The sequence below is a fragment of the Acartia tonsa genome, chromosome 3 (genome assembly GCF_053477335.1).
Source record: "Acartia tonsa isolate MP-2025a chromosome 3, ASM5347733v1, whole genome shotgun sequence".
Classification (NCBI taxonomy): Eukaryota; Metazoa; Arthropoda; class Copepoda; order Calanoida; family Acartiidae; genus Acartia; species Acartia tonsa.
In genome coordinates this window covers 3205819-3218849 of record NC_137262.1, presented here as the reverse complement: position 1 = coordinate 3218849, position 13031 = coordinate 3205819, and the positions used below count along the sequence as shown (strand labels likewise).

The window sequence follows — 13031 nt, the reverse complement described above, 5'->3', positions numbered from 1 at the left end:
CAAGATAAAATAATTTTTTTCTGCTGTTTATCATTTTATATGAAGATTCCTCTGACCAATAAATTCTACTTGTTTGTTCTGTCCATCTGGTTGGCTGTTATCCTAGTTAAGTAAACAAACAATATTAGGTATTGTATGTTTATAATAGTTATTTCATTCATCAGTGTAGTGGAGCCTGAGCCGGGAGCCGCGGAGCCGTCATAGTTTGCTGGAGCCGTTATTTTCGTTAAAAAACGGCTCCGGCTCTGGGTTAGTTAAAATAATATTTCTTTATTAATCATAATTTGGTAACTCTGTTGTGTCGTGTGCAAATTGCCAAATACCCCTATTAAGTTTTTCAAGTTTTTTATCTTTTAAAACCTTCAAAAGTAAAAAATAATATTGGCCTAAAAAATATGATTAGTTTTTCTTGATTTTAGGTCGGAGCCGGCGCGGTTATCTTCACAGGCGGCTCCGTGGAGCCGGAGCCGCACAAAATCAAACGGCTCCGCAACGCTGTTATTCATAAAAACAATATTTGTATAGTAATCATATTACATAAAGACTACCTAATAAAGACTCAAGTGGTGATTTCACTTAAATCTTTTTCTTTACCAGAGCTGGATCTTTAAATCATTTTAGTGGTGAGCCAGATCGGGGTGAGCCGAATTTCAGCCAATCACAGCGCGGCATTTCAAAAAATGCTGTGCTCTTATTGGTGGAAAGTTGGCTCACCCCGATCTGGCTCACCACTAAAATGATTTAAAGATCCAGCTCAGTCAATTTTAACATTTGAAAAAATGCATATGTCTAGCTGACAGGGGTTTCTAGCCCTGTCGGTTTTGTATAACCTTGACCGTTAAGCATCTTTCCAAAAAAAATGATATTTCTCAATATACTATCTAAGGCAAATCAACTTTTTCTTTTTTACTACTCATTATATTTCTGATAGTTTTATATACATATAATAAATCTTTCTGGCGATAAATTTTGGATTTATTTATCTATCAATGTATTTTTCTCTATTTGTATCTGTGAAGATCTGTTTATGATGAAAACACCCACTTACTTGTCTATCTATTTTGTTGTTTTTAATAACAATGAATCTACAAAACAGTATTTAGGGTTTATAACAACATTAACTCTAAAAAGTTGTTGAAAACAAAATTATATAAAATACAGAAGAGGTAAAATTTTTTGACCCAGATTCAACAAATAGGCTGAAAAAAGTAGCCGTGTGACGTCATAAAAATTTGATTATGAGAGGAGATGTGGGAAAGAAAATCCCTTAAAAAGAGATAGATCTATTGACGTCAAACGGCTCATTTTTTCAGCCACTTTGTCGAGTCTCTGATTGGTACTTTCACTCTATACTATTTCTTGACTATTGAACCCCCCCCCCTTCTTTTTTTTTCTAAAAACTGTTTGTGGCTTTAATCCTGCGAGGCCTTAACACTTCTATAAACAATCATTTTTAACCTTTAATCAACCTAACCTTACCTAAAATAAGAGATAATAAAACACCACCATGTAATCTTTTACAGTGTGTCTATTTATGCATCGGTATCTAGGATATAAAAACAAAAATTCCAACTCTATCTAAGGAAAACATTTGTATTCAAAACAGTTTATTTTCTGCATGGATTAGTTATAATGTTTTGTTTTATTTAGTTTATTTTATTAGGGGCACAAGAGGTGGAAGGGAAAAGGATTTCCCTAATTTTCAATCTTAGTTTTAAAAAGAATAGTATTTTTAGGGGGGGGAGGGGGGCATTTTTATAAGCGGATTCTCTTGGGAAGGTGGTGATTAGCGTGATTCTTCGGGACAGTCAGACAACCTGTTACTTTTATATAAGAATCAATGAGCACCTTTTACTTACTTATTATATCTATTTATTTTTTTATTCGAAAAATTTAATTAGTTTTATTCCGAAATTGCAATTAGATAAATTATCTTTAAAAGACTTAAAAATCGATAATTTCTGAGATTTGTTTTTCTCTAAAATCAAAGAAATACGCAATTAGAGAGATAATTAAAGGTTATATTCAAAGGTTTAAACTTTTTAATTTGGTATGATTAACCAACTTGTTAAACTTTATTAACAATCATCATTATTAGTTTGTCAATTTGAGATCTTTTCAATAAAATTATAATTAGTGGAGGTTTGAACTAAGCAAAACATTTGATAGTTGACTAAATAAAATAAAATTTGGATATTTTTATAAAATAATCTGTTTCTAAATCATTAACCTTTATTTTAACATAAATTGAAATGAAGGGGAGGGTTATTTATTGTTTGTTTTTTTAATAACTTTAAGTCTAGTTAGGTTAGGTCATTCTGGGTACTGGTTGAACCCGCAGGGTTAGATCATCGTAGGTATAAGTCGCGCTGGGTTTAAGCAACAAAAAGGTACCTCCTTTTATTAATATAGAATAAAAAGGGGGAGTTATCAAAGATTTAATAGATTTGTTGACGTCATAAGAAATTTGTTTGACAGACACAATCTAATTGTAGAAAATGTTTAAAATGCACAAACACGTGATAACACAATACAATAAGAAGAACCTTTTTTAAGGAAAATATTTCACATATTTGACAAAATATGTTTGATAACACACAACCTGAATTCAAATATTTTTAACAATGGGCGAGTTCTAAGATGATTTGGTATTATGATGTTACAATATATTTTATGGATTGATAAAGATACATATAGTGTTGAACATGCATAAATTTTCATGTGTATTTTGATGCGATCATAAAAGTTTACATCAAATTACTTGGAATATAAATATTTAGGGACTAAATATAATTTTTGGATTATAAATTTGCTTGAATGTTTATTTCATTTGGCAGAAACTACATCTCTTTATACCCCCCTCCTGCTTGCTTTTGGTGAAATCTTAAAATTTTACGAATAATGGTTATTTCTCGCATCGTATTATAAACAGCTTTCCGCGGATATAGAATGTACAATTATAAGATTAAAACTAGTTTTTTTAGCCCCGAGGTGCCGAAGCCAAGGGCTAAAAAACTGGTTTTAATCTTATGTTTGTACATTTATATATTTGTAGAAAGCTGGATATAATACGATGCTAGACATAGTTTTTCGTATGGATGCGAACCGGTTCCTATCCACTGGATTCGAATGAATACGTAAAAACTATTTATATCATGCTAACATCTACTGACTATCTATCTAGTTTTAACAGTCCCTAAGGGATTATTTGGCAACACAACATACAAAATTTTTATGTTCTTGTAAACTTTATCATAAAATATTCTAGATTTTAGATTTTATTTTATTCGACAATAATATAAATTTTAAAAAATATTTCTAATATCTTAAAGAACTACACACTAATATAACTAATATTTAGTTAAATATATAAATTTAAGTAAAACATGCCTGTAATTATATATAAATATGTTTTAATATTTTTTTATTATACAAATTGTTTCAATTCAAAATTCAGTTTGTAATAACAAATTAATAAATAGGGCTTCAACATTTTACATTATTTGATAATAACATAATAACAAAATATTTATTCATTTATAAACATGTTGATATACATACTTTTAAGTAGTAAAACTACTCTATAATTCAGATTATCCGCCTGTTTGTCATTTAGGCGAAAATATGATTTTATTGGCTCCTATTCGAGATAGGAAACAGAAATTTCATATCTGAATTTCCATCATTTTGGAGTAAATTTAAGTATAAAAATAAAATTTCACCTTGTTTTAAAGGATTTTGTGTCTATAGATGAGAAAACAAGTAGCATTATGTAAAACATTTTATGTAAAAAGTTACCAATAGCTATCATGCAGGAGAGAACACAGTCCTCTATAGAATCCCACCATGGCCTGAATTAATTTACTTTAAAAATATATAAAATTACAATAAATACATTATTAACTATTAGCGGCTATGCCCCTAGAGCCCTCCATATGGAGATTCGAATTAAAAAGAATAGGTAAAAAACAAATTTTCTAGGGGCGATTTCTCACTCATGGAAGGGTTATTAACCTTTTCAAGACCTATTAAAGGTAAATTAAAAAATAAAACCATAACAGTTCAGCGGTTAGCGAGATCCTTCGTTACAATTAAGCAGACAAACAAACAGACATCCTGTTAGTGTTATGTACAGATATTTTTTAATTTATGAATATATTTTCCTTTGGAATATTTGAGATTTTAATATTTGGTGACTTTACAACTTTCTTGTCAGCAATTTTATATTTTTACCAATATTGAGAAATTTTTGAAAAATTTACAATAATTTTGATCCTAAATTTTCTACATCTGTAGGTGTTTATATTGTTTCATTCTAAAGAGGACTATGCACGAATGAGAGTAAGTGAATCGAAGCATCTTCAATATAAAATCCTTACTACTTTATAGAATACAAAAGAATGAGCTCAAAATATCAGACAGTGCGACAAAAAACATTAGCATTAAGAAAGTTACAGCCCCTGAATAAAAAAAATTAAAGAAGCATGAATAATTCAAAGTTTGTAATAAATAAGACTATTCAAACATACTAAATTAATTTTAAAAGCAATACTGTATGAATTGGAACCTTATTTATTTCATTTACAGTCTTAGTAAAAAGTTTTCAAAAAATATGACAGCTCTAACATATTTAAATGAATGCTTAAAGCTATCTGTTATGGAAAAATTGAACCTAATTGCACTAAACTTTTGCTTTAAAAAAATTATGGAATAGAGAATTTTAGCCTCATGGATGTACTTAAGCTTTTCTGAGTAAAATAAGTATAAATTATCCAAGAATGCATTTACATAATTTTATTCACTATCAAATGACTGACAAAATGAAAAGAGAAAATTAAGATGAGCTGCTTCTGAATAATAACATGGAGAAATATCTTTCAAGTTGAAAGGTGAAATTCAAATAAATTTAATTTTATTTCTACTTCTTTATCTTTGTTGAAAGAATTTGAAAATAATCAGGGAGGGAGGGGTTCTGCTTTAGAAACTGTGCTTCCTTTCACTGAATCTGTAATGTTCAGTTTAAAACTGGCAAGGTTTAAACTTTCCGACCAATAATTTTGATCTCCAAAAGGGAAAATCTTACTTTCATTATCATTGAGGATGTATATTAATTTATAGTCCATTATCTTGTCCCTTAATATCCCAAAATATAATTGAAATAATTCTAGAGTTGAAATTATATTTGCATTTATTTGTGACAAACTGTACATATTGAGATCTAAGATAATGAATTAAAAATGACAATCATATTTATTAGAAATATGTAATTTTAGAAGCTCTATATCAGGCCTAAAAAAACTTCATACAATACAAATGACCAATGATAGGCCAATACACATACAAAATTACCAATGGCAGGCCAGTAAATATTTTTATTGACCAATGCTAGGCCAGTATGATGTCAATTTAAAAAGCTACAAAAATGTTAACATAAATGCTGATGTGCTGTAAAATTTAAAGCAATTTTTTGTAATTTTCTTCAATCATTTCTGACTTATCCTAATATATGTGTAGTGAAAAGAACTGTAATAAACTACTTTTGTTGGAGAAATTGAATTTTCTCAGAAAAAAAAGAAAAAAGATAAACTTGATTGAAGATCATTTATTCCAGTAAGAAAGATGGGTTTAAAGCTGTCCAACTTTTTGTGTTTTTGCTGGATTAAATGGAGATGACATTATTTTATAAAAAAACTTTCCTACAATTAGAACTGAAACATGTCCATAAGTATATCAATAACAGCTACCTCTATTGTTAAAATAGTCCTAGTAAATTCAAACTTTGCTTTTAAGAAAATTGACACTATAATGTTATCAAAGAATGTCTTAAAAATAAGCAATTTAATACTTATCAACTCTTTCAAATCATTTTATGTTATATAAACAAATAACTTTTATAATTTTACATTCATAAATTTTTTTTGTTTGATTGATTGATTTTTGAGCTCACTTTTGGTAAAGTTTTTATCCTGTTTACTGAATGGAATTAATAATAAAATCAAATTGACAATAACTAGCAATTATTTTGCTTTATATTTAAAACATATGATTTGTTAATTATATGTGAGCAAACAAAAGATTTTATTTATAACCTGAAAACAAGTTCTGCCTTTGGCCTGTGTAGGACCTGTTGTGAAATACCACTGTTTAACATCATCATCTGACCACCACCATTATTCAAACTTTCTTTCCTTTCTTTCAACTTCTTTTTATCCTTGCAATCATAATGCTTAATGAGTTTGAATAAAAGATTTTGAATCAACAATCTAAAGTTTCAATAGACTTATTTATATTTAAAAATCTGCTTTAATGCAACTCAAAACTTATCATAAATTATTGGAAGTCTAAACTTTACAAAAAGTAATGTTAATTGAATATTCTAGATCCTAAAGTATTAAATCAACTTTAAAGAATGTTAGTGAGCTGAATGAGTTTAAATTTCATTATTTACTTAAATTTTATGCTTTCCAAATTCTTGAGAAAGTAAAAGTTTAGATAAAGTTCAAAATGGATTACAGGATTAATCTGTCAGGAAATTTCTTTTTTATATTCTCTTGAAAATTGTTTTAAAATTGAAAAAAAAAGTTGAGAGGAAAAATCTGTAAAATCAATTAAATTTAAATTAAATGATTTAAAATTAATTGTTCACCTTAGAATTTAACTTGAAGTGAATTTGTTTTTGCGGGGCCATGTTTTCTCATTTTTGCAACAAGTTTCAACAATCAACTCACTTCACTGAGGAGAAAACAAAATCAAAACTTTGTTTTTCACTCTCAACAACTTTAAAGACCAATTGACTGTGATGCTAAAACTTTCAGACAAGGCTTTTAAATTAAAAATTATTCTGTTTGGTTTGTTTTCAATTAGTTAAGCAATGCATGTCTTTTTTGGTTTATTTTATACATAGTTTGAGTAAAAACAAGTAAGATCCAGCAAAAATCTTAAGAAAAGGATTCTTACATATTTCTTTGTGCTTTACCTCAAAGTGTATGTTAAGCATTAAACCACCCCTCTCATTTTTAATGTTTAGTATAGGATTGTTTTTTACATATGCCTATTCTCTGTATTTGGCCCTAACCCTGCAGGGCAACCAAATAAGACCCTTAAATGCCTCAAACTAATAATAATATAGAGGAACTCCCCTTAATATCAAATTTGTTTTTTAAAAATAAGAGGAGGTGGTTGTCAGTGCTCAACAGGCTTCATTGCTTTTCCTTCAAAACTTGAAAATTAAATCCATTATCCGAATTTATCTAGTTCCAATTTGACCAGGTAATAAAGTTAAGTGAGAGAAAGGGGGAAAGTTGGAAAATAGAGCTGCAAGAGGGGAAAGAGAGTTAGAGAAAATACTGGAATTAGGTTGACAGCGGATAAATAGGAAGGCAAGGAAAAAGGAATTAAAACCTAATGAGAATTTTACGCAAACTTGAACTTAAATGTTAAATTTTAGTATTACATACTTCAAAGCCACTATATTAATCAAATTGCAAAATAAAAGCTTCTTTTTTCTTGCTTAACCCTTTAATTTCTCACTTGTCATTTGGTTGACATAAAATAATAGTAAAGGTCAGGGTTTAGTTTGCCCTAATAATATGTTATACTTTTCTATTAATAAAAGTTGCATTTAAATGGACATAATCAAACTTGTTTCTATAGTCTACCTCTATCAACATAACAAACTGTACAAGGTTTGAATCAGGGTCTTCCAAGTTTTTTTTTTTGGGGGGGGGGTAAAAAATTTTGAAGGGGGGTAATTCGTTTTTGGGGAGGGTATAATGGCGCGCGAAGCGCGCTGCAAATTTTTTTCCCCCCCCTAAAATTTTTACCCCGGGGGTAAAATTTGCTTGGGGGGGGTTATTACCCCCCCTGAAATCTGTTGGCCGGGGTAAATTTAGTCTCCCCCAAAATTTACCCCCGGGGTAAAATTTTTGGGGGGGGTAATTTAAATTTTTTTTTTATTAGAGATTTTTTATTTTGGGGGTTATTTACCCCCCCCCCCCAAATTGTTTTGGGGGGTAAATACCCCCTCCTAAATGGTTGGGGGTGCCTACGGCACCTCCAAGGTAGGGGTAAATTTTAAATGGGGGGAGTAAAATGAAAAAAATCGTTTGGGGGGGGGGGGGTAATCGCCCCATTACCCCCCCCCCCCCTTGGACGTCTATGGTTTGAATTATAAAACTAAAATTATTTTGACCGTGGGGATTGCATGATTGAAGATGAATTCTAAACACCCACTTACTGTCCGGTATCAAATAATAAATTCAGAAAATGTGTTGCATAAAGCTTCAGACAACATTTAACAAGCATGACAACATCCATTAATTCTAAGTTCAATTCTAAAAATGTAGGACCAACCTATATGAGTATATTGTTAATGTTATCAAAATTTAATTATTGAATTGTTTTTTGACAAATAATATTTATTTATTGCTACTAGGAATAATTTAAATAAAACAAAACGACGGACCTAACGGAAAGAATTGAAAACTAAGAGTTGAAATGTTTTCAAGAATTGTAAAATTGATTATCAAAATAATTTCCCTACTAGTATTTTATTTAAGGGAGAGGATTAAAAATCTGAATATACTTCAAGTAATCTTTAAAATATTACAAAAATCAGATATATCTCAACAACTTTATCCTAAAATAGTAATCTCTTCCAATAAATACCGATTATCAAACAATGTTTCTGAGAATTTTGATTATTATTCTTTCCTATGTTCACATGAACATGAAACAAGAATGACAGATCCATAAGCAGAGAAGCACAAAAAAACATGTTCATGGACTACCGGACAAAGTGAATTATAGAGGAACCATACTTCATAAAAATAAAGAATAAGAATATGAAAATAGAAAATTATATAAAATCTAATTACTTATGTTGCATTACTGAGGGACCTGCAGACCATATAAGTTGTATCTTAGATTCTCTTTTCTCAGAGGTACCTACAAGAACAGCATTTTATCTTAAATAGCATCCGAGATAATCACATAGCGTTACATACTTACAAAATTGCTTCTCTATACTAATAAAGTACGACAATTATCTAAGAAACATTGAACGTAGTACTAAAAATATCATTTTTATGGGCTTGGCAACCGCGGCTAAGCCGCGGTTTTATCTCAGCTGAGCTCTCATTTTAAAATGGGTTAATTCCAATGCCGACTTCGCCTCTTGAGTCCTTTAGATGCATTTGGGGAATAGAGAGATAGGTGGAGGGGGGGGGGGGTGGAGTCTACCACACATTTTGATTTTTGAAGGAGAAAAATATCGATTGAGTTCTTTAGCTATGAACAGCAAGACAAACATCCCCATACCTCTATACAAGGAATAGTTCATATTCACAGGTGTTTTTTTTGTAAAAGAACATCTATGCTTCTTATGCCACAAAGTTTGATATAAATTCCTTGTTTCAATAATTACGGTGGTCTCTGATTAAATGCTCGTAACATTTTATTATTCAATTTCTGAAAATTTCAAATGATTTATACTTTTATTGTTTTTGTCATTTTTAGACTAATCATATTGTGAAGAAATCTTCTTTTATCTGAAAAGCATGTCAATATTTGTCTATTAGAATCACTTTTTATTATTCATTGTCGACACAAACTAATGAATAAATTGTCAACACAAATCTCTAGAATTAACATGGTTAAGAAAATATAAAACTAATTAAGATAGCAAGTCCTGCTATATCCTATGTCTGACACACGACACAGTGGGGCAAACACAGTACAAAAATATCCTAACCTGAATTCTAAAATGCTATTTATTTTCTATAACTATGATAAAAGTGTGTTTTTTAAACTAGCCATTTCAATCAAAAATGATACACAAAATAAGATTATCAAGGTGGATGTAGTTTTTTAACTTGATTTAAAGGTCAAATTGGTTTCTGACAAAGGTAAAAAAAAGAGTTCTTTTGCCTCAAAAATTAAAAAGCCCAAATTAAATTATTTTTATGTGTCCCACTGTGAAATAGAATTGATCTTTATTTAGCTTGGCTTTAGTTTATACATTTTCTTTACATTTGTGTCTTGATATTTTCCTATGGCAAAGTTTAAATAGGTCTGTGTAATATTCCAAAATTCAGAAAACTCATTGAAATATGCCAAAAAGTTATCCTATAATATAAAGAAGATTTAGGTTGTGTAAAGGTTTAAGTCTTTGGATAGTTTTTAGATATTTTTTCTATACATCTTTGCCACTTCGAATACAGAGATCCTGACCACTAGTACATTTATAGGTCTACAAATAAGCATCTTTTTTAATAATGTGCTTTTAGCTCATATAGAAATTAAATTTCTGATTATAATAGTGTAGTAGTCTTTAGAGATCATTGATATAGTGTGAAAAAAATCATATATTTTAATGATCTTCAATAAAATTATTATTTAGCAATGAAGTTGCTGAGATCTTAATATTTTTTTGCTTCATACTAATTAGTCCCTAATGATTACTCTATTAAAATTTTTGATCTGCATACTTTTCACAAAGTTTGAGAATGGATTAAAAAGTTTTCTTTCTATATAGATACATAATTATTCTCTAAAGTTAAGAAAGTAATCAAAATTTTGGCAAATTATGCTAAATTAAAAGTTAATCTAAAATAAGAGTTTAACATATATAGAATGATATCATTATATAAAAGTAACAGGATATATAGGTGTCTGTAGCTTAAGATCTTGACACCTACTGGATCGACTTGGTTCTTCTTTACAGTGAGGCTCTATATAGATCCAGGGAAATTTTAAAACTATTTAAACTCCATCCTTAAGCATAATCGTCACTGAAAAATATCCATCCCCCCTTCAAATTTTGGGACATTTTTTATAATAAAATGAAAATAGTAGAGTCGACTTCTTCCCCCACTTTCTGAAGCTCCTAGAGGCCTCTAGAGTCGTAGCCGGTAGTCAATTTATATATTGATATATAAATAAAGAATTTTAGAACTACGTGTACTAAATTTTTGATGACTTTAGGATGATTAGTTTTTAACTATTGATGTAAAAGGAAAAGCTTCAAAACTAATCTATTACTTTTGGTAAAATTGTTTTTTTTGAAAGTACCAGAAAATACCAAAAAATATCTAGAATAAAACTTAATTTTAAAATTTTTCTTTTTGTTATCATCTCTCTAGGTTCTAAAATTGAAGAATTATAGTCCTTGTTTGACTTCTTTTATGTTAGACTATTAGCTGCCATTGTAAGGCCTTGTAGGCGCTTGTCTAATTAATATCATAGTACTGCAATTAGTTTGCTAAACTGAACAGAAACAACTGTTATCAATTTAACCTTGGTTAAAGGGACTGTGCACGAAAAATATTTTTATCAGATTATCAAACCATAACCTCATCTCAAAGATAGGGTAAAACAGGCTCTCATTTCCTTAAAAAATGGCCTTTTTCCGCCGATTTTTACTATATCCAAGATTGGGAAAAATTTCCGGAGTATATAAATGTGCAGTTAATTGCATTTTTTCCTTCTATAACTAAAACTAAACTTTTTGACTTTAGTTCTCTGTTTTTGATAACAGATAAGCCGGTTTTTAACATAACCCTTGCTTTAAACCAATGTAAAATGTTTATATTTGATAATATGATGAGAAATTTTTACATGCACACTCCCTTTAAAAGGACTCTCCACAGAAATATCAACTTTGGATTTTTGAAAATCTAACCTGAAACTATTATTCTCTGTTCAATTTTAGGCATTTTTTGTTTTTGTGGCATCGCGATCGAAGCCCTTTGAAAATTTTGTCCGCCGCCTATTTGTACTGCCACTATAACAATATATACTACACTTTCCTCCACTTAATATATGTTTGCCGCTAAAGAACATTTGCTCCATTGCAACCGGCCGCTCTACGATTTATCCTCTTCCTTGACTGGACAATCCTGCCGCCTCCATTTTGTGTTCGCCTCCGCCAAATATAACCATCTTTTGCCGCAGTTGCCGCATTCATCGCCCTTCTCCGCCGCTACTCCGCTATACATTGCGTACGTCGCTATACACAACACCCCCAGCCTCCATTTAATTTCTGAACAAGGGAGAGGGGAGCATGTATTAAAAAGCGACGTACAGCAATGAATAGCGGAGTAGCGGCGGAGAAGGGCGATGAATGCGGCAACGGCGGCAAAAATAGAAGCTAAAAATCACTAAAGCAGCACAAATTAAATTGCGGGAGGATTCACTTAAAGGAGGTAAAAAATTTCAAAGGGCTTCGATCGCGATGCCACAAAAACAAAAAATGCCTAAAATTGAACAGAGAATAATAATTTCAGGTTAGATTTTCAAAAATCCAAAGTTGATTTTTCTGTGGAGAGTCCTTTTAAGATAATAAAAGACCTTAAAAGACACTTGAGAAGAGAATATAAGTACCTTCCATGGAATGAAAAGAAGGATGAAATATAATTATAAACTAAGTTTGAATACTTAGATTTTGTACAACCAAATAAAGTTTTAATAAAATCCTAATGAGAATTTGTGCTTCAGTTTAATTTACTGCTCAATGTCCGTCCCCTCCCTCCCTGGTTCCAGTAGACATTCGTTTTTAATTACTTTTTCTATTGAAATGCAATTTTTAGTAGCACAGATAATCCATACTGGCATGTGTCCATAGTAAGATCTTAATTTCCATAAAATGAATCATTGACTCTTACTAGTTTGTTTTTTATTGACAGATATTATAGGTAGGTTTACTAGGATTTTTGTCATTTAGACTGAAGAGGGGGCTGTGTTTACCGAAATATATATCATTTTTTTTAAAAGAAGAAATAGAAATTTGGGGAATAGTACCTTTCGTAACATCGCCCCATAAGGGGCGATTCGTCGTATTTTTAAAATGGCTTTTTATAGGTAAGGTTAGGTTATATTAGGTTAGATGATTGACCCACAGGGTTATGTAATTGGCCCCGCAGGGTTAGAGCCCCCCACAGGGGCTAGAAATAGGAGAAAAGCTACTGTGAAAAATACGTAGAATCGCCCCATAAGGAGCGATGTTACGAAAGGGACTATACCCAAAATTTGTT

At 30.4% G+C, this 13031-nt stretch overlaps 1 protein-coding gene across 5 annotated transcripts in view; it reads right to left on the bottom strand.

Annotated features, from left to right (window-relative positions):
• The window catches only part of LOC145313066 (uncharacterized), a 129847-nt gene that overhangs the window by 37539 nt on the left and 79277 nt on the right, over nucleotides 1-13031 (bottom strand). The window contains exons 1-3 of one of the 5 annotated variants that reach the window (XM_080152330.1): nucleotides 9410-9470; nucleotides 6090-6159; nucleotides 3799-3851 (exon numbers count right to left, since the gene is read on the bottom strand). The exons of 3 other annotated variants lie outside the window; for them this stretch is intronic. In XM_080152330.1, coding sequence (XP_080008456.1) covers nucleotides 3799-3851; nucleotides 6090-6157 — 121 coding nt within the window. In that variant the 5' untranslated portion in view covers nucleotides 6158-6159; nucleotides 9410-9470. Of the gene's footprint in view, nucleotides 1-3798; nucleotides 3852-6089; nucleotides 6212-6646; nucleotides 6735-9409; nucleotides 9471-13031 lie in introns of those variants that run through there. One more of the 5 variants, XM_080152329.1, reaches the window with a different exon arrangement.